The 21,953-nt window shown below is 33.1% G+C and overlaps 1 protein-coding gene across 8 annotated transcripts in view; it reads right to left on the reverse strand.

The window, feature by feature from the left end:
- The window catches only part of LOC123012641 (serine/threonine-protein kinase 26), a 25,535-nt gene extending 5,370 nt beyond the window's left edge, over positions 1–20,165 (reverse strand). The window contains exons 1-3 of one of the 8 annotated variants that reach the window (XM_044410693.1): positions 5,838–5,977; positions 3,838–4,075; positions 1,616–1,840 (exon numbers count right to left, since the gene is read on the reverse strand). In XM_044410693.1, coding sequence (XP_044266628.1) covers positions 1,616–1,840; positions 3,838–4,026 — 414 coding nt within the window. In that variant the 5' untranslated portion in view covers positions 4,027–4,075; positions 5,838–5,977. Of the gene's footprint in view, positions 1–1,615; positions 1,841–1,893; positions 1,992–3,837; positions 5,579–5,607; positions 5,978–19,786 lie in introns of those variants that run through there. The other 7 variants (XM_044410694.1, XM_044410692.1, XM_044410690.1 and 4 more) reach the window with 7 other exon arrangements.
- Between the last annotated feature and the right edge of the window lie 1,788 nt (positions 20,166–21,953).

Here is a 21,953-nt window from a genome sequence, read left to right on the forward strand (position 1 = left end):
TGATTCCGAACTTAATATTAATTGACCGATTAAGGGCAGTTGCTCTGATTGGACAAAAAATTGTTTCATATCCACCCACGACGGAAATTCAATTTTTTTGGTCTGGATGAGCATTGGTAATTGACAGTAATTTGCTGATTAGTTTCGTATTTTCAATCAAACTGGCGCCACTTAGTCATTATGGCTGTAGACATCTATGTACTTAGTATATTTTATGACTCTTAGACGAAGAAATACAAAATGTTTGCGATTAGTAAAATTACAGAATAAATTTAAAATATTTTTGGCACAGTTCTTAATCATCCTTATTTATTTGTTTTCAAGAATCAAAAAATCATAGGATAAAAATTATGAACATTTCTAATTACATAATCTAAAATAAACGTGGTTAAGTATAAAAATTTATAACAACTATATTTTTAATAACATTAATTTGTTTATTTATCTTTGTTTTTATGTCAAAGTAATGTGATGGTATATTATGAATTAATAATTGATTTATTAAATCCCAACTCCAAGCAAATATTTATATTAATTTTGAAAACATCTTCAACTTTATCTGACAGTGCTACTTTCTGTCTGTGATGTTACAAATAATTTAGTGAACATTAAACAAATTAAAGAATTTCAAGTTTTGCATAATTCTGTATCTCCTTGGAAAACACTCGTTCATTTGTACACATCAAATTGTGAATCAAATTTTAGAACGGTCTTAGAACAAAGACAAGTTTGAAATGCATCGCAGATAAGACTTAAATAATTTATTTCGTAATATTACTCTCATTATTAAGAGAATTATGAATAATAAATCCATTTTATTGTTTCACATTTTCAATGAATAAATTAACAAAGTGTGAGAATTATACCACATGCGAAGCCATTCAGTTAATTTTTAAGATAAGAAGTTTTATTCTTACAACTGTTTGTTTTTCGTCACCTTCAGCATACCTTCCTTGAAGTAACACTCATCTTCAATGATTTTCTTATCTGCAGTTTTCTTTAATTAACATTTATATAAACAAGAAATGAACCATAAATGAGATACTCAAGTTGAGTCAACAATTACCTTTTTGTTAATCTTTGGTAGAAAAAGTTACAAGATGTTGGTTGCCTTTACAAAAAACTTTCAACATGACTGATTCCCAAGTGGTAACAGCTAAATTTCAGACATTGAGAGGAAATCAAGTAGCCCCTTTTTCCGACACTTCGCTACTTTGAAAAGAAAATCGGATATCACGTCTCTAGAAAAGTCGCAAGCTTTTGTGTCCCCAATGCAAACGAATACATTTTCGCGAGAAAAAATGAAGAGAAGTATCTTCCAATTAACGAAACAATGGTTATTATCAGATAAAATGCCTCTCGTTCGTTAGCTTCTACACATATATGGCTCGGTACAAAAGTGACTCACAATCTCAATTTTTAATTACAGATATACAAACCGAAAAAATAGGCAGGTCAGGAATTCGCTTTAAAAATAGACCGCTTACAATCGAAAGCCGTGCCTGTATGACGCAAGATGACATTTCTAAACACCCTTGCATTCTTTTCCATATTCATTTGAAAGATTTTTACCGTTCGGAAAAGGAAATGAAGGAAAATGTCCTGCAGGACTCACCTTGAGGTACGATCCGTAGTATTTCGTGACGTAAGGACTGTCGCATTGTGACAGCACCATAATTTCCTGTTGGATATCTTCGATTTCATCTTCGGCTTCTTCTAAATCTATGATCTTGATGGCGACCACCTGCGTTGTTCGATTGTCGATACCTTTAAACACTTCGCCGAAAGATCCTTTACCGATGCGCTCCTGTTTCGTGAATATCAGTTCTGGATCGACCTTCTGTAACAAAAGGACAATTCGATTTTCAATTTGAAGACAAAGAAAATCCTCACCGAACATACGGCGAGGTTAGCATCGCCCATAGGCGCACACCGAGAACACTTTTACAAATCAACTAGACAATTAAGCGCATTGTCAATTTTTGACGTCTTCACTGTAGATATTTAACAAAATTTTAGGTTTTGGATTGGAAAAATAAAACTATTTTGTAAAGTATTTTAAATACATTGACATTTTATAAGATTTTAACTCAGACTGATTGATTGCCTCTCCCAAAAAATGTTGAAAATTTTGTCATGAATATTATGTTAAATTTTCCTCTTCTTCCTACTGACTTGGTGTAGTTTATTGAGATTTTCAACACAACCCACGGGCGAAATTTTCATAAACGATATGATTGTCGGCGCAATTTTGGGGTGCCTTTAGCTATATACTATTTATTTCAACGGAAAAGTACGATGGAAATGTAAATATTTTATAAGTCGGAGTACAAACGAGATCCATTGCTCATACTTGAAACATTTTATTTTGCATAAATGTCGGTTTCGGCTTGGGAAAATAGCATTATTTAGTAGTAGTGGCTTTCCTTTTGTGTTTCAGTTTTCTCAATGACTGTTTCTAATTTCAACTTATCAAGAAAAAAGTAACAGATTGGAAGTTTGGAAAGAAACCACCATTATTTCAATATATAAATACCGATCGAAAGAGATGCAATACAGCAGGTTAAATTACAAGTAATTTGTGACAAAACCACTTTCACTAAGGAAACCGTAATTATTGGTTTATTATTTCATTTTTGAATGTTACATAAATGAAAATAAACAAACCTTGGCAATAAAACTGTAAAGCGAATATGAATAATAAACTTGAAAGATTACACACCATTAGAAATAAGTAATCACGATTGCAATTATCCTCTTATTAAAATTCCTTCGAGCTTTAAATATAATTAAAAATAATAGTTTAATCATTTAAAATGTCAATAATTTAATATTCCTCCATCAAACTCTTTGAAATCTTCTTAAGAAATAAAAAAGAAAATTCTTTAAGTAATTCCTCACTTTTCAGGATTCCACACAACCTAATTCCAACACAAACAGAAGTTATTCTATGTAAAATAGCACAATCTGCGCATTTTTCCCACCCCATCAATTTAAAATTTTGGCGAAATCTCTATAAAGCCAAGTCGTCATCTGCTTATCTTTTTATTACAGTGATTTTCTTCTAATTTATGTCTCGCTTTAAAAGTGCATTTTCCGCAAACGCTTGGTGGCACTTATCCAAAAAATTCCGCCCTTGAACTTTCAACCCGTCGTTTATGAATGAAAATTATTCAGGATTAGAAGATCGCCGATATTAATAGGCCCGCAAACAAAAGCTTGATGGTGACAAATTATATTGACATCGCGTTATTTTTATCTTTTTAGGTCAGAGTGAAAAAAGGCATGCGGTTCGGAGGGAAAAAATCACTTTGCGGTTATACCGAGTTTATTAACCTCGCTATTATTTTTCTAATAGAAAAGAACACCGTGAATAAAGTTCGTAATCGTTGAATGATCATGCCGTTATGTATACCTACTCGTACAATTTTTCCAATCTGAAGTTTTACTTTTACCCGCTTGTATAGACTTGACTTTCTCTTTTCGCACTGAAATATCCTTTAACAATATGATACTTAAGACAATTTCAAACGCCTGCCATACACATACTTAATCTTTACATAATCTCGAGTGAACGCTCATGTCTTAATACATTTACATACAATTATGAAACGTTGACGAGCCAATTTGTATTCATAGACCGTACGAGAAAAATAACCGGAGCAAAGGCCCACTTACCCGACTCAAAAAGCACAAAACACGCTTTCCAATTCAATAAAAGAGGAAACAATATTGGCTAGCGCGCCGAGTGCGTCCTTCACCATAAATCACAACATCCTGGACGCGCCAATAAAAATTCATTTAAATGCTTTAACAGGGGGTCTGTTAATAACGCACCCGATTACTTACTGATGCGAAAGGGTTGGCCCTGCCACCCGCTTGTGGAAAAATGCTGACATCGTTGGGAGCGGCCCAAGAAGCCGGTCTGGGATTCCATTTTTTATTACCACTTAAGAATCCCTTCGATTCGATAGACGAAGGGTGTCTTAAAATATTGTTTTTCATTTGTCCGTTATTACTCCACATGTTAACCACTGCCGACGCCACTGTCTCACTTGTTTATCACCAACATGCTCTGAAATGTACACATCTTGTCACGGGAAAAAGGAACGCGGTGTGTGTGTTCAACAAATTATAAATTATTCGTAGTGTGAATAAGAGGATGAGATACGTCGCGACTTTAATGATTTAACGTACTAAGCGAATTTTACTCTAGGAACGCATTCCATATCTTATCACGGCAATTTTAGGCGATGATAAAATGTTCTAATCCCACATGCTATCAAATAGTCAACTTTTAAACAAAATGTAATGTAGTGCACACTTCACTGATGTCACTTTTGCAAAAATTCAAAAGAATGTTCCATAATTTCCTTCTAATGAAATTGTCAAAAACGTATTAGTAACAACTAATCGATGAACAACGATATAGCCAAATTGTTTTCATCACACAAATCTGTTAAGATAATAAATATAACAAAACGAAAGACTAAATAAATGTCAGATAATTTCGATACAAAGATTGATGATCCAATTTAATCAATGTTGGAGGCCTCCCATTCGTCGTGTATATTGAAAGAAAAAAAAAAAAACTAATTGAAAAATTGCTTGCATTTGTCTTGTTGCTTAAGCCTCACACTTGTTTTAACCAAATTTTATATTTATTAACAAAAATGCAAACTAATAATAATTAAAAAAATAAAATGGATATCTAAACTTTATTTTAATAACAATATCTAAAACAAAAGAAGAATTTATAAAATTTCTTATCCGTAATTCGCATCTCTAGCACTCTCTATTTTAAATTTCAACAATGCTTGAACTTAGGTTTATCTCTAATTCTCCGTAGTCTGTCCCAATAAATCGAATTTTTGGTTAATGTAGGAAATCAAAGTACACAATTTTTGTTATGTTGCATGAATCTTTCAATAATAAATACCACGAAATACCACATGTTTTGTACAAATGCTAAAATATCCAAAAATTGATCTTATTAAAAAACTAAGAAACTTAGAAACCATGGTTCATTTTACAATTTCCAAATAAAAACTATTTTATGTAACTCCCCTCTTAATTACTTCAAATGGGAAACTTGTCACCAATTCACTTTTACTCTTAATTTCCTGACATTTCCGACCAAAAAAACTAATACCGGTTGTAACTGCAACAGAATTTATTATTGTAATAAATCCACAAGAACTCGTGTGTGGCTATTTTTACACCAACTAATCGCACAACTATGATATCCCATTCATTCGATCCTGACACAAACAAGAAACAGTTGATGCCACTTTAGTTACAAAATAAAACAATTTTTCCAATCACTTTTCAAAAAAAAAATTAATTTTTCAAGACAACCAGAAGCTATTTCCACCCACAATGCAAATGAATTTCTTTCCCATAAATTTTCAGTTACGACACCCGATCCGTGTGTAGTTTTTCGAAAACGTATTCACAAAGGTGAGGCCATCAGAATCTTGTAAACAAAATTCTTTTTAGTATAATAAAAATTTTAATAACACAATGTTTGAACAAACGTATGTAAATATGTACATTGTACAACTGTTTGCACAATAACGAAGCAATAAAACTAAACCACATACACACCAGTGGCAAACACAAACTTAATTATGGGAAATTTCGAAAAACTGCGACTTCAGGAAATCTCTGTCTGAACATTGGCATCAAAATAATTTATAGAGCGGAACGTCATCTAACTATGACAACTGCATTGGATGCACACCGACCCTATTAACCCATCACGACTATTTCTTCGCAAATTTTCTGCGAAAAAACACGAAAATTTCCCTCTTATTAACAATCTGTTGCACACCTACACTTTCCACGTTCACACGACGCGTCTCGACGCCCGCAACTAAGATTTTCGCCGGCGCATTGTCTTCGAGCGGTGTGTCCACGACGACTAACCAACGTAATCGTCGTTGTTTCCAAACAAAACCCACGAAGTATACCTTTCACTTCCAACGAAATACGACCGACAATGTCGCCGTGCATCGGTGTACTGCCTTTTCGTATGCCGCGCCAGCCGTACGTGGGCCTCCGTCGAATTCATTCAGCATGAAACATCAATCGGGTGTGTGATCGAAATGTTAATGTGAAGGATAAGAGCTTTAAAAGTTCGACGGGAACCGTTAGATTTGACCATAAGTGGACTATGGCCTGCGTAATTCTGCCCTAATTAGCGATATTGGCTATTGCATCCGTCGCAAATGCGGAAATTTGATTAATGAGAACACGTGGCAATGCGGAATTGGACAATCTGAATAATCGTATGCGGACTTCCCACAGAAACGATATAAAAATACAATGGGAGGCGACAATTCGTGTCTTTAAAGTGAATGGAGAGATAAATAAAACACAAAAAGACGACTACATTAACACATTCTTACATTATGCGTAAAATTTTACTGGCAGTTTGACTTTTAAAGACATTACATGATAATAACATAACATGGTGTACTATAAACGTAAGTTAAATAGCCATATATCGGCACGTAGTCACAATGGACTTAAGAAAACAAAATATACCTACAATGCATAATAAAGAGAAAAACAAGTGTACAAATGTTCTTAATCAAAAATGTATTATCAACGAATTAAAAAACAATATAATCTCTAAGTAAAGGAGTTAAACCACTTCCAGGCTTAGTGTAGGTACCTAACTAGTAGCTATGCTTTGTGTTATCAAAGTTTTGACAAATAACACTTGAAAAAAATTGTTAAAATAGTTTTATTTCATTTAGTAGGTATGTATTTTTTTATAGAGACAAATTGTAGGTACCTATATAGTCGGAGAAAAAAAAATTATCGTCAGCGTCGAGACAACTGATTTCTAATTTAGGTATATAATAATAAAATATGTACTTGTATTATGAAAGCAGGAACTTGAACTTACCTGACCTGAACAAAAAATATCATTCCATTTTAACTAATTTCATAGATTTTTAATATTATGTTAAAAAACATACAAGCTTCAGTTCTGGCCTTTATTATTTCAAACGTAATGAGATAAAAGTTACTTCCCTTACTAGTTTACATACACAAAGTGAAAACAACACATTTTTTATGAATTATGATCAGAACAGAATATGTTTTTTTGTTTTAGAAAGAACAAGATTTTGAACGATAACCATGCAATTTCCACCAAATGGCGCCAAAATAAATTTAGAAATTTTAGGCCAACTATAAATTTTCAGAGTAATAAACGCCACACAAAATGCTAGATCTGCCACCCACAACAAGAGTCAAATGTCAACATCCATTCGACCAGCCGATGTGCTAATCCTTATTAACATTCAAAATACTATCGTCATATGGTCCAGTCTTCCTGAATAAATTTAAATTAATTGACCATTTATTACTATTTCCGATTTTTACCATTTTTGGCATACTGAAACACAATCCTACACTCAAGAAGTACAATCAATCATGGTTTATTTAAACAAATTTCGCTACCATCTTTGTCATGGTATTAATCACCGACAATGTAAACGATCCGGGATAATTTAAACATGTGATTTGTAAAACACGAACCTTATTTACACGTTTATCAACTTCCTAAATTAAAACGGCGATTACGCCTCTCATTCCTTCGGCGGTGCTTTGCCCTTTAAACATTTCAACAATTGACGAGGAGACACATAAAGTCAACGAACGGCAAGTGAATCATGTAGTTACATTTAAGGAAACCGTTTATTATTAGGCAAACGAAAGCCCCCACACTGTACAACTTTGCAAAAAAAGATCATCTCAAGACAACAGTCACCACCACTGACCAGAATATAAATTGAATTGAATTGATTTACAGTTTCGCTTAAAACTGAATAATAGATTATCTATAATCACAACACTCGATAGGCACTCCTTGTAAATAATCGATAGATAATGAATACGAAGGTGTGAAACTCCTCTTTTGGTCGCAAAAGAAAACAAAGCTTAGAAATTTCAAAAATCAACATGAACTTGGAACAGTGAAATCGATCACAGACCATGAAACAAAGAAGTGAATAATGCTTTGACAAGCAAACAACAAAGGCTCTGCCTCCAACACTTGAAAAACACTGAAAAAATAGATTAAAGGATTTACTTCTAAATCCCTGAAACCCGACGAGTTTTAATCACTGCCAATTTATCCCCGCGTTTTTCATTAAACCCCTTCAAAAAAACTCGGAAAGAATGTCGCACTTGCTCGCATTTCCTACACACATTACATAATACTCGGAATAAATATACAGGAAATGCGTTGTAATTTGCAATAACGGTTCAAACTAAACGTACACAATTTATCTCCTTTTTTACTTTTACTCCATCACTTATTTTCGTGTTTTTCCTAGTTTCAAACATTTATGTGTACTAACTAACAACTTTCAAGAAACGTAGGTGTCTCTGTTAAAAATACGACCCAGTTCCTTTGGGTCGTCATACCGAGGAAATTAACGTTTCATATTTTTAAACATTGATCTTTTCCACAAAGAACGAGAAATCAAACGGAAAAATATATTTATATACAGGCTGTTCGGTCCAAGTCGCCCCAGCTGGTAACACCTAAACTTCTTTGTTTATTGTTTTCTGAGTGCATTATGTAAAGTGAAATGTAATAAATGTAATTTACCGTATTTTTCATGCCAATGATTATTGTTTCGAGCAAAAAAACATAGGTGTTCCATTTGAAAAACTAAATTTGGTAGCATTTCCGGCTACACCTGATGTACCAAAAAAATTTGATGCCTTTACTAAGAAAGCCAGGAATGAATAGTATTATTTGAAATTTTTTTTGCTAAAAAAAGTAAGTTTAGGTGTTAACGGCTGGAGCGACTTGGACCGAACACCCTGTATATTAGTTCGAAAAATACATGAAATAATTTTTACCAACTACTCCAGTCGTCAGGTATCTCTTTGAATTGTGCTATACAAATGACAATTGAGTAAAATCATGCGTGAATTTACAAATTGCGCTGGTGTGATTACCACACCCAAATTCAGCTTATTTAGGCCAAAACCAAGCAATTCAAGAAATCGAAGAACGGCATTATAGCTTGTGCTGGTCGATTTAAGGAGCGGAAGTGTTCCATCCCCGGTGATTAGCATACAATCGTGTCTTGATCCAGTTTCTCAAATGAGGTAAAATACGGATGAACGCATTACGTCCTATCTTGTCATGTCCTATTCTTTTTTTAGTCATTTATAACGCCTTGCAATTATTAATTGGCAATTGTATAATTTCAGAAAGGTTACGACCCGCTTGAATGTTTTGCAATGGCTCAACCTTTGAAATTTTTTACGAGACGTAACGTGACTAGTCTTAAAAGGAATCTACTGGCTAGACCCGCGACCGTTTCTCAAGAACCTCGCGGAAAAACTCTCGAATATTTTCGATCCGGTTTCGGTGTTACGGTTACTTTTGTCGATATTGCTTAGACGGTAATTAATCGTCCTGTATGCCACACATTTCGCACCGTGAACCTTGGAATTCAGTTCCACCCAGTTTTCTTGTTCGCTCGTTGTATACGAATGGTTGGACACGTGAAGTCAGGCGAACTTACACGACATGCAAGACAATAAAATTGCTTCAAAATTACGATCGGCTTCCTAGAGCGCCATGCATCACGCCCATGTAGGTTGGCGAGGTCGGCGATTTTTCTTTCCACAATGGACCAAACTCCGCGTTTTGATCAAGCAGAACGCTGTATCGAGACCTTGATTTCTGTGTTATCGATGACAAATCAGTTTTGTTTCGTTGTTGCCAAAACTGTCCAACCGTAAACTCACCACGTGTGCCAAATCAACAAAAGAGAGCTTTCAGAACAGGCGGGCGTGGCTTGTCACTTGTACTCCGACTAAACGCATTTTTTCGAAAATCAAATTGCTTTCCGACAAAAAATAATTTTATTTGCAACGCATTCCTCCGCTATTACACCTTTTTTCTCATCTCATATAAATTGCGGTGAAAGGTAGACAAACATCACTTCATGCCAGCATAGCACTTTGCGGATGGCACGTCAACAATGCAGCAAAAACTAACAAACTTAGAACTTTTCCAACAAGACGCCATCTGGTTCGTACGTCTTGCCGTTTGCTTCCGATGCCGAAAAACCTATTCACCTCTCACGTCACGCGATATGATTGCTTTTCGTGACCTCATGCTCTAGAGAGAAATGCCGTCACCTATCACGAACCGAAGTTATGTTTCGCGATGTTAAAACATCGGCGTTAATCGACTAGACAAGATTTAGAACCAAGAGAAGTTTGAAAAGATGTTGCGGTTTCCGGTGATCCGGATGATATATGTATAAAGACGTCCAATTGATTTAAAATTGACACTTGGAAGAGAAATTGTGGCAGGTAATTTTGGCCAGAATCCAACAGGATAACTTTATTTTGCTCTTTTTAGAAAGGAGAAAAGTCGGATTTGATATTTTCTTGCACATTCATACAAAAAATTTGCTTTTTGGTAAAGGAGGTATTGTTTGGATCTGGATTTGTTCCAGATTTGCTCAGTTCGAAGAAGTCAATGGTGATAAATAGCACAATCATTTGTTAGGCTAGTAAATCCATAAATAGGAGCAGTAGTATTGTGATACCACAATATTATTTTTTCTAGGTAATTTAACAAATTACGATAAATGAGTCACACGTGCCGGTCCATTCTGTTCTACAAATCTAATAATTCTCTAAGAAAACTCAAGAAATTTCTCTTTCATGCAAGAAATTCTTAATAATTATCGAAAAATTCTAATACCTATCTCTAGAAAAATCTTACTGTATAATTTAAATTTTCTTTTTTTTGTTTTTGTTTTGTAGAAGTATAATAAATCTCTGAACATCAGAAGGTAGTATCGTAATAAAACCTAGCTTCCTGCATATAGTTGATACCAACAATATTTGAGACTCATTATAGAATAAGACGATTACACCCCACGGTGGTTCATGGGGCTTGCGGTAGAAATGCCATAAACAAATTTGCATTTCTTAGGACAGGCACGTTCAAAGGTTTGTAGTAAGAGATGGTCCGTAACAGAAATGTGTTTTTGGGCTTTCATCAAAAAAAAATTAAATTAATTTTAATATTCAGCTAATTTTGAGATTGTTTCTTTACAAATCTGCCATATCACTTTAATATTAAATTAATATATAAATTGCCAAATTTATGCCAGTACTAAATTAAAAGCCCACCACCAAAAATTCCTGAATACGGCTCTTTTGTAAATCTTCAGGGTAGTACCAACAGCAGTGAAAAATTATTACGGCCGACCGCAAGGCTGCTTAACCCTTAATAAAGCTTAGCATACGTCAATCCCAAATATTCCTGGTTACGACTATACATAGTGTTTAGTAGAAAAAGATTCGTAATTTTTCTCACCCCCAAAAATGCCTTAAAAATCCATTATTACTTAATTCTTTACGTCACAGGCAAATATTTTCTGCAAAATAAATCCTAACAGCTGTTAAAATAATCAGAAATCAAATCGCATTTTTATATTAACTGAGAGATTGGAGCTTTTTATTTTGCTCTGCTTGTGTTAATTGTAAATAGTAATTAAAAAAAAAAACAAATCCCATTTACAGCATCGAAGAATCGTCTAAAATCAATAGAAGTCCCTGAAGATACAATACGAAGGCTTTGTTTTCGAGTCAAAATCAATTGTGTAAAATTGGGAAATTTTGTTTTACATCTCCGATAAAATTATAATTGAAAACACTCGTACCAAAAACAAATCATTTTCCCATTACCTTTCTTATTTAATTTATAGTTTTAATAACTTCTCTGGGCTGTTTTTACCCGATCTTATTTCCGCATGCTACTACATTGCCTACGACGTAGTTAATCAAATTTAATTGCTTTTCTGTTTTAATTTTATCTAAATTTGATAGAATGCGTAATGCGAAGATACTACTTGAACTTTAATTATGATTTTTAAATGAAATTCGTTTTGACACATTTCAAGGGTCGTTCGTGATTCATAAAAGTTTGCAGCATTTTCGCGAGAGCGTATTTGTAGAAAATCTCGCAATCACTTGACATTTCAAATAGAAGGAAAGTCGGCAATTTTTGTGAAGGTCGACGCACATCGTAATTCTCCAATCAACCGGTTCAATGATTCCTCCCTCGCGTGGATGCATCTGTTTAGATAATCCAATAATTGATTATAAATTATCGAAATTATCGCAATCTTGATGTCCTTTGATGAAATTTGTGATGTCACTGCAATATTTATACTTTCATTATCTTTTTTTTTTCTAAATAACAATGTTGCGTGTTGTCTCATCACTTTGGCATTTTCCCATCACGGCACGTAAATACGTTTTACCGTCCAATATCCTGTTTCCAATCGAAGGGGATGTTAATTACAAGATTTAATCTTCTGGCACATTGTCTTCAACTGATTACCTCTGATTCCACCCCTTTCTATATCGATTACATCACATTTAGGTCACGGATGAGTCTCCCCTTGTGATTTTTTCCTATCACCCACATTAGAAAACACCCAGGCTTGTCTTTTGTCTTGCTTGAGTGAATAGAAACGCATCGTCATTACAGAATTAATTACTCCTCAATTAATAATCACCCTTTCGAGTAGTCGGTAGGAATCATTTTTTTTGCTCAGGTGTTAGCAGCAAGCCTATGCATAAATAAGCCGAAAGGTAGACGTAACGGCCTGAAACGAACGCCGATAACCTTGTTCCCATACGGCCGTTATCACAACCATTTCCTGGTGGAACGGCGCGTATCGCAACTAGCTAATTACGGTAGCCTCGAGTTCGAATGATAAGTGAAACACACGCGTTTTTTTCGATCGAACAAACATGACGGTAGGCGAGGAGATAACTTCTGTTTACTCATTTATTAAGAAAATTACCTGTTATCATCAAGTTGGTAATTAGAATTTGATCGGAACGTAATGCCAGGTTGCGTGCTTTGTAATGAAAAGTGTCATCGAAGTCTTCAGGGAGATTCGAGATAGCACAAGACAGTAGGGATTGGATAGTTATAATAATAATAAACAAAAGCAATGTTATTTGTGTTTTGATGTTTACCGTTTTTTTTTTTGACATTTTCAAATCATGTTGAACAATCAAATACATAATTTAAATTGCTTTAATCAAAATAATAATGCGAAAACTATGTACCTACTTTATTTTGGATTTTTAAGAACACCAATAACTTAACTTTTTTAAAAGTTATGTGATTTTTGAAGTAAATTTAAACGTAGTTAAAGATATTGCGTGATGTTTTTCTTAAATTATAATAATAAACAATAATTACAAACTTTGTACCATTTTCTTTATTTTCATCAACCGAGTGTTTAATTGTTTTGTCATGTATTTGTTACAAGCGTTTTACGCTTCAAATAATACGATAATGAATATAAAAATTACAAATAAATTAAGTCGTTTATTTAAAATAGAAATTAAATATTGCATTTTTTTTCTCACATCAAATTAATGATTAATTTTTTTGTTATTTTTTTTAGTATTTTACCTCCTTTGTTCAAAAAAAAGTCAACTTTTTTTGTATTTTTAAAACATAATAATTAGCAACGTATACAAAAGTTTTAATTACCGATTTGTTCGTTTCAAGTGAAGCAAAATATGTTTTTCCTTTGCAGTTTTGTCGTAAAATCAAAGATAAAAATTGTTTTCCTCTTGTAAACTCAATCCGGGGACATACTGTATAAAAAAGCCCGGAAATAGTTATATTTCAGGGGCTATTTCTAAGGTCAAAATAAGAAAAAAACAAATGCCTATAGCCACATGTACCCCTAATAGAGCTAGAATATACTCGTAGTAATTAAAAAGACTTTTTAATTATTTTTTATCATAAGCAATAATTTTTTTGACGTTGAATTTACTTCTGCTATCAAAATAATTAGGGAGAGTTTCCCAAGAATTCACCACCAACAATTTTTAGACAGCCTATAGGTATATTTTATAATTTCAAGTTTAGACCACACTGTAAAACTAAACTGCGAAAAAAATATTTTCAATGTTATTGTTCGATCACGCTCATAATTTTCAAGGTATCAATGCGTTTCTAACAAGATACATTATATCAAATGTCGCTCCTCGTCCGTCTACTATGGCCGCGCCTTAGCACATTTTAATATCGAAAGTGTGCACGTAACCCACTATAGGTACAACAGTTATTAGTCTTTCAATGTAAGAGTGACATGTCGCTAAGCATTGACCAAACTCATTATGTGCTTTTACTTGCTTATCGCTTGACTTGACCGAAATTTGAAAAATGAAATATTCATTTTACAAAAGGGCGACGAACTGTAAATTAATATCAAACACCATGACAAGTTGACAACTTGACACAAATAAGAAATTAATGAAGCTCCAAACAAATATTTGTGCAAATCAATAAAAACACAATTAGACGTTCCGAAAAATTGATTTGAAGGTCGACATTATCTAGTAGCACAGAAAGTGTATATCTAGACAAATAGTATCTGTCATTTAACGTCCAATTGCTTTCCGACTATAACGGCATCAAAATTCCAAACATCCTTTCTCGAATTACGTTTCATATATATATGATTTAATAACATCTCGCTGTGAAGCGTGGATGTTTACAACTAGACATTTTTTATAACACTTAATAAATATTTTGCGGTCATTATTAAATATTGATAATTAACATTGGAGAAGCAAATTAAATATTTTTCTAACCACAATGTAATTAATGATAGAAAGTAAGTAAGCGACTCCTCACCAATTTACCTTTAGTGGCAATTTCGTCAGCTACTTTAAATAAATTTAACATCCGTTCCGATCTATAATCACCAAATAATTTAAAATTTTGCATAATCTGCGAAAGTTTAAACGATTTGTACCACTTTTCCCTCACAAATTGAATGGCTTCTCCGATACCTACCCTTCGTTTGACTGATCCCGATGCACCCATTCAGTAAAGCTCCTCTAACAATATGCAAGTTCCAAAACATTAAACTTTACAACTTTTAATTAGAAGCAGGCGCTCCCTAAAATCTCTTTGCCGAGATTTCCGATTCAGCTGCTGCTCCTCCTACGATTACGTCAAACTCTTATTTCTATATTTTACAAAGCGATCGTTAATTTTGTCAAACTACGGCTACACATAATAGAAATGTTCGTTGATTTACACGCCGTTTAACCATCGGGGGAAGCACAGAACCGTAAATCCTCTCGGACTGATCCTCTGTGTGTTTTACAACCACTAGAGATGTTCGTGAAGTTTTTGTTTTACAGGGTGTGTATATTGAGGAGTTACTTCCAGGTCAACTTTCGTAACATCAAGAATTCACAAAATCAATAAAAATCATTTCTTTTTCCTTGACTAAATAATTTGAAAAAAATGCCTATATAGGCCTTTCAGCATCTGAAGAGGGCATTCAGAGAATCCTGTAGAGAGAAAGAATTCTTTCTTTCTCTCTACAGGAAATACAATTTCTTTTTGTAATTGTGCTTGAAATATTAAGCCTTTTTGCGTCTTGCGCTTCTTTTGTTTTTAAATAACTCTTTGGGATTTTCTATACTTCTTTAAGTCTTCTTTTTCCTCAAAAAAACACATAAATATGTATACACAGATTAGTGGTTTTCTGCATTTTTGATAACATTTCTAAAAACAATTACCTATTATAATACAAATCATATTATTTTTGTTTGCAATTTTTTAAATCATTCTCTAAAGATTCTTTGTGATCTCTCTCTTAGCACTGATTATTTGTATAATTATTATTATTTCGTAAATAACCAAAGAAAGTTCTTTATTTAACTTTTTGGAGCACTAAAGTTTCCTTTAATCTATTTTTCAATCTTAGATTGGAAAGAAAATCAATACATTCTTACGTAATTTCTCTCCTTCTACTAATCGGACAATAAGTTATCAGATTTTCTAATTTCTTTCTAATTCAAAAGTATTGTAATATGTATGTACTTCACGGAAATGGAAATCGATAACATGAAAATACTTTGATTTTTGATTAATGTGCTTGATTATTGATTACACAAATATTCTATTCGAGTCTTCTTAAAAATGTAGGTTAAAAAATATGTATTTTTATACATATGATAAAAGAATTCAAAACAAATAAGGAAAACGCTTTCAACTATGTTATTATGTAAATGTTAAAAAAATTGGAAAGGAATAATAAAACAGTCCCATAATATTCCAAAATTTATTTATCTCAATTATAATTTTATTTCGCAACAATTCAACACTCCCACACGATCCACCCTGTAAGAAACAAATTGATAAAGTTTCCTAGCATGATTTATAATTTCATTTGATGGATCGTGTCGAAAAAATCCGCTTTTATACTCAAACAAATATACATGGTTACAAATAACGTATTGTACTCTTAGACTTTTTTCTTTCATTCGGTTTATCGTTTGTTTAATTAACCACGTAGTCAGTCATGAAGGGTTTCCAATCGACAAAAACCGATCGTTCTTCCTCCTCATTACCCAAATTACAAAATTAATCATCGATCGTTTCGCATTCGCATTGTCTCTCAACATGCGGAAAAACATTTTTTCTTTCTACACCAGTTAATTCAATTAAGAACAAAGACCATTTGGATTTCATTACGTTAATGACATTAGCCACGTTTTCGCATTTTACACAACCTTGACGACGTCCAGTTCCTCTTTTCCTGGAGATTCATCACCGTTAACTAATCCCACAACTAAAAATTTTCACTTTCGGCCTATTGTTCTTGAAAATTTCCCGTACTTTGGCCATGAGGTCGAGTCGTTCACCCAACCAAACACCTGTTATGTCTTTTAGTTCCGATTTGTTTCGATTTTGCCTCCTCGAAAACGTTTCCGGTTTTGACGAAAAGCGGAAATGCGAACTTCCGACAGATGTATTCGTCTGGCAATAATTGCACGCCTTTTTTTATTAGATCGACTGCATGATGTTTTAATGTATTCGTGAATATTTACAACGAACGTGATGTTCATCGGCGGTGACGGCGTTATAGAAGGTTAAAAGCCTTTCGAAAATGGGACAAAAATCTAGAGAGAAAGGGTGGAATGTGCATATGCGACGTAATAGCTAATTTTAATTGAAACAACTAGGTAACATAAACAAGAACTTTTTGCTTTTATTACCTACAAACTTTCACATAATTTGCTATTAATATTTTTAGATCAACACGAATCAGATAATAGAATAAAACGTTAAAAAAAACGTATTCTGAATGACACTCTAAGTACATAAAACTCTTTTTTAACATTTGTTATAAGTAATTACAATAATTTTAATGTTCGTAAAGATATCTACATTTCCTTATTTTAACATTTATTTCCAATCTTAAATTATTTGTAAAATGATATTAGAAACAGGCTATTTATGTATACTACATGTTCCACTTTTAATGTCACCCAGTATTATCGTCCTAAAATTTGCTTTATTTAAATTTTTCTAAATAGGGTAGTTCAAAATTAACACAAACTCTATAAAATCAATAATTCGACAAATTTCATTCGCATTTTTGAGTCATCCTGTTTACCTTTACCCTTGTGATCCGAAAATTATTTTAACCGCATACCAATACTGGAAAATAGTAATGCGTCATTGGCGAAAATGATTCAGCAAAGAATCATTTTTTTAAATTATACGAATCGTTATCCTTGACCTTGCGTCCTTTACCTGAGGCAACATTTCTGATACCTAAATAAATTGATGCAGGAAATTTGTTTTAATATTAGCTCGTGGTACACACACGCTAGGCGCGTGTTTTCCATTTAATATAACTATTAATTTAAAGACGGGGAGCTGATGCTTTTCTTTAACTAAAAAAAAATAAAAACGTAAACAGCAGATGGTTATTTTTACGAGCGAGTCATAAAAGTGTTTCACTCATCGACTCAATTAATACTCGATCGATTGATATACCTTAAATATATGGCCGCGACGCTTTGTGATTAAAACCGATTTATATTCCTTTAATGATCTTCCGCATATCCAAACCGAAAAAAAGTATTTTTGAGGCCAAGTTTGAAGTGAATTGTGTTTGCAACATCAAAGGATAACAAATGGAAATACTTGACAGTTTCCGATTATTATCAGTTGTTTCAAAAAGAGTGACATATGTTGGTACTGTTATGAAATTTATTTTGAACAAGACAAATAGATTGTTAGCTAAAAAAATTAACGGTTGCACACACAACTATTAATTGAAAGAAAAATGTAAATATTTGCTTACAAATTAGGAGAAAATTACGTATGGTACGACTTTCAACAAAAATAATAATTCGTTTGTCTATTTCTTGAATCATCTTTGATCAAATATGGAATACAACATTGTTAATGTTTGAGGCTTGTTTAGAAAAATTGCGTTCATATATTTATCTAATTTTAATTTAATTGTTTATTATCTTTAAAAATATTTTTAAATGCTTGTTAACACCTACGTGATATTACTCAACTCAAACATTATTACAAAGTAAAGCAAAGATCGCAGGTTAAAATTAAATTGCATCTGGTACGTTTTAAAAATATACCAACGATCGAAAAGTTTGAATCTCAAGTTTATTACATTTTAATACCAGTAAATGACTAGAAAAAAACACAATTTTTCGCTTATTGTTTTTATTTTCAACTAACTTTACTAGAATAATGGAAATAAATTATCCTTGACCTTCATTACCGATAAACAACCACAAAAACAGAAGTGAACATCCGCAATTATAAGTAATTAAAAAATATAAGTGTCAGCAGAATTAAATTACGAGTGTCATATTATTTCTAATGTCCAGAAAAAGGATATGAAAACTGTATACAGGAAGAAAAAAATGGAACTTGCTAAAGATGTATGTTATACTATTTATAGTTGAGGCTGTTTAAAGTATCTAGTCGAAAAAGGGCATGTCACGGGTAATAAGACTTCCGTAATTCCTAATCAACTTCGTTTTAAATTCACAAATTTAATAACCTCACAAGCATGTGACTGTTTTTTTTTCCTCAGTTACAGTTAACATTTCTTAACGGAAATATAATTAAATGACCAAGCTACAATTTTGGACCCCTTTTACGCAACAAAAATGTAAAATTCAGCAAAATTTCATCGAAAAACAAGATAATCATCACAAATTCTAAAAATAACAAACCGGCCAATTTAATAACAAAATTTTATGAATGACTGGTTAGACAAGATTTGTGTTACCAAGTAAAATACGTCGAGCAATTTGGAATATAATATCTCAAAAATTCTCACAGAATTTCGGTAAAACTTGCAGAAAACATTCACAAAAGCTTTGGGTAAGAAAAATATGTCTTTCCAATCTGAATAAAAGGACAAGATTAGGGCGAAAGCTCGACAGAAGCTTTTCTCATAAAAACAAATATTTACCGGATCGAAGAGAATGATAGGGAACATAATAAAAAATTCCCAAAGGACGTATTTTATCACCCACACACCAAATTCTGATTCTGATTTTTTTTCTAGTATTAGGTATCTCTGATCCTGAGTGTTATCAAGTGTGAAATAAAATAATTGGCTTTATCTAACGATTGTTTCCATTGTGATAAAAATATCCCGGAGTTTTTGTTCCTTCCAGTTAATGATTGACTTAATTTCGGCTTTATCGCTATAGAAACAACCGTTTGGTGATAAAAACTGCTTGTCCAAAAAGAAACGTTTGTTTATTCAGCAAACAAACATCGGAAGCGGTGAATTTCGCTCGAAAAAAGTAAATCAGGCCCTGTTTTTGTTTACGTGGGTTGATCGAGGTGCCAGAGGGCTCGAACCGGTACCGAAATAAATTCTGAACGTACCTCATTGAAGGCCATATCTGAAGGTAGTTCGATGGCCTGTTCACCTGCAAGATGACAACAAATGGGGCTTCTCGCGTCGCGCTCAATTCGCCGAATCCGAAGAGTTCATCGGAGTTGGCTCACCGACAATCCACATTTGTTAAAAAATACGTTGCACCGATCGAATTACACAAAAATTTACATTCCTCAGGTGGGATGGCTGGAACTGAACCGTGAGTAGAGTCTGTCGACGTCAATGCACCGTCACGTGTTTGGGACACTTCCGGGATCCGGGAAGAAAACGGGACCACTTCAAAGGCGCTGATTTACGCACAGTTTAGGGTTTTGTACACACATCTGATGCACCAGCAACGAGCCGGGCGCCATATTGCATTCATGTCAAACTCGAGCCGAACGAGTAACGGAATCGGACGAAATCGACCGAGGAGGAATTTTGAACGGTCGGTTCCCTCCAATTCCGCCTTTTGAGTGAAATGAATTCACGAGTCATCAATTTGTTACGTCATTTTTGTTTAGAGTCTATTATTGAACCGACATTTTTAATTTATAGGTTTTTTGTGCTGTATAGAGAGGTATTTGTAGTGGAATAATGACGTGTGACAGGTGGAATTAAAAATTCACCTAATGAGTGAATGGGTTATTTTCGAACGGGCAAAAGGTCGTCGGCACACATGTGAAAATAAATGTGCTGTCAACGTTTATTTCATATAGTTATTACGCAATTTTGCCATTTATGAAAGCGATTTTCATTGTTATTGAATTGTTTTGAATTTGCAGTGACCTGTGTTCACATGCGGGCAATTTGCGTAAACATAATGTGCCATGACGCGGGCTTTTAAAATCATTTTTATTTTTTGTCTTGAGTTTCTCCTATAATTTTTAGTGATGAATGATGATAATAAATTACAGCAATGACTAAAAAGTATTGTTTATTTTCCTCATAATCTATTAATCCACCTATTGTTTAAATTTATCATTAAGTTAAATGTCGTGTAAATCATAAAATTAAAAGAAATGATTCTATTATATCTTATGATAAAATAAATTTAAAGTCGAAGTAGACTTTGAGAAACAAAATTAAAGTTTGCTTGAAACAAAAAAAAAATTTGTAGTGTTATTTTTGTCGAACTCAAAATAATATTGTACCAAGTATCTTTTACAAAGACAGAAATGCTACAAATTTATGAAATCAAAGTTACAGATCCAATTTTTGACATTTTCTGAAAATTTACTGTAAAACAGGCTTTAACATCAAATTCGATTTTTCAAAACCTCCAAAACATCAAAATGCTCGATAAATTACACTAAAGGCCATTTTCCCATTTTTAATGACCTTGCTGTTCCATTTTTTTTGTCCGGCACAGTGTACTGAGTCAAAAACGTTGATAGTATATTTTATTTATTTTATACCTATAGTTCAGAAGTTAAGGGCTAGAATGAGAGAAAAATTCTTATTTTTTTATTTTTTTCATATGACACATCCTTTGGCTTAGCAGATATGATTGATATGTGTGATGATTATATTTTTACAAACCGAACTTGGCAATAAATTCAAATCATATTAATAATAAGTTTATTTCCATTAATATTCTTTAATTTATTCAATTCTGGCATAAACGCAACATTATTAAATCTGTAAAAGCAATCACGAAATTTTATCTCATCTGCGAAGAGCTTTCGTGACATCTGACCATATTTCTAAAAGTAGCTGCTCGTAAGTCTATAAATAGTAACAAACTTTTAATCCAAAGAAAATAAACATTACCAAAAACAATAAATCTTTTAATTCTCAAACAATATTTTGCTGCTCAAGGTTGCCCCATAAAACCCCAAAATAAAAAGTCAAAACCGCATTCCCCATAGTCATAAATTCAATTTTAGTTTAATTAGTTTATTCCTCACACAATAAACTTTATTTTATTTCCGCATGAGTATTTGCTCGTTGTGACTCGTAAGCAATTTAAAATAAATTTCACAATTTGCCCAACTTGTTGCTTCAGCCGCTAAAAATGATAAATCCTGCAACCTATAATTATCTAAATCTGGGCCCCGTGAGTGTTTGTGACTAATAAAACGGCAATATATAATGTAAAATTTGGCTTTTCGTGCCATTTCCTCGCCTAATAGCCACTTTGAACAGAAACTCCTAATGGAATTTAAATTGCAC

Source organism: Tribolium madens, unplaced genomic scaffold (genome assembly GCF_015345945.1).
Source record: "Tribolium madens isolate multiple individuals breed KSU strain unplaced genomic scaffold, Tmad_KSU_1.1 Scaffold_96;HRSCAF=242;Tcas5.2_LG5, whole genome shotgun sequence".
NCBI classification, from domain to species: domain Eukaryota; kingdom Metazoa; phylum Arthropoda; class Insecta; order Coleoptera; family Tenebrionidae; genus Tribolium; species Tribolium madens.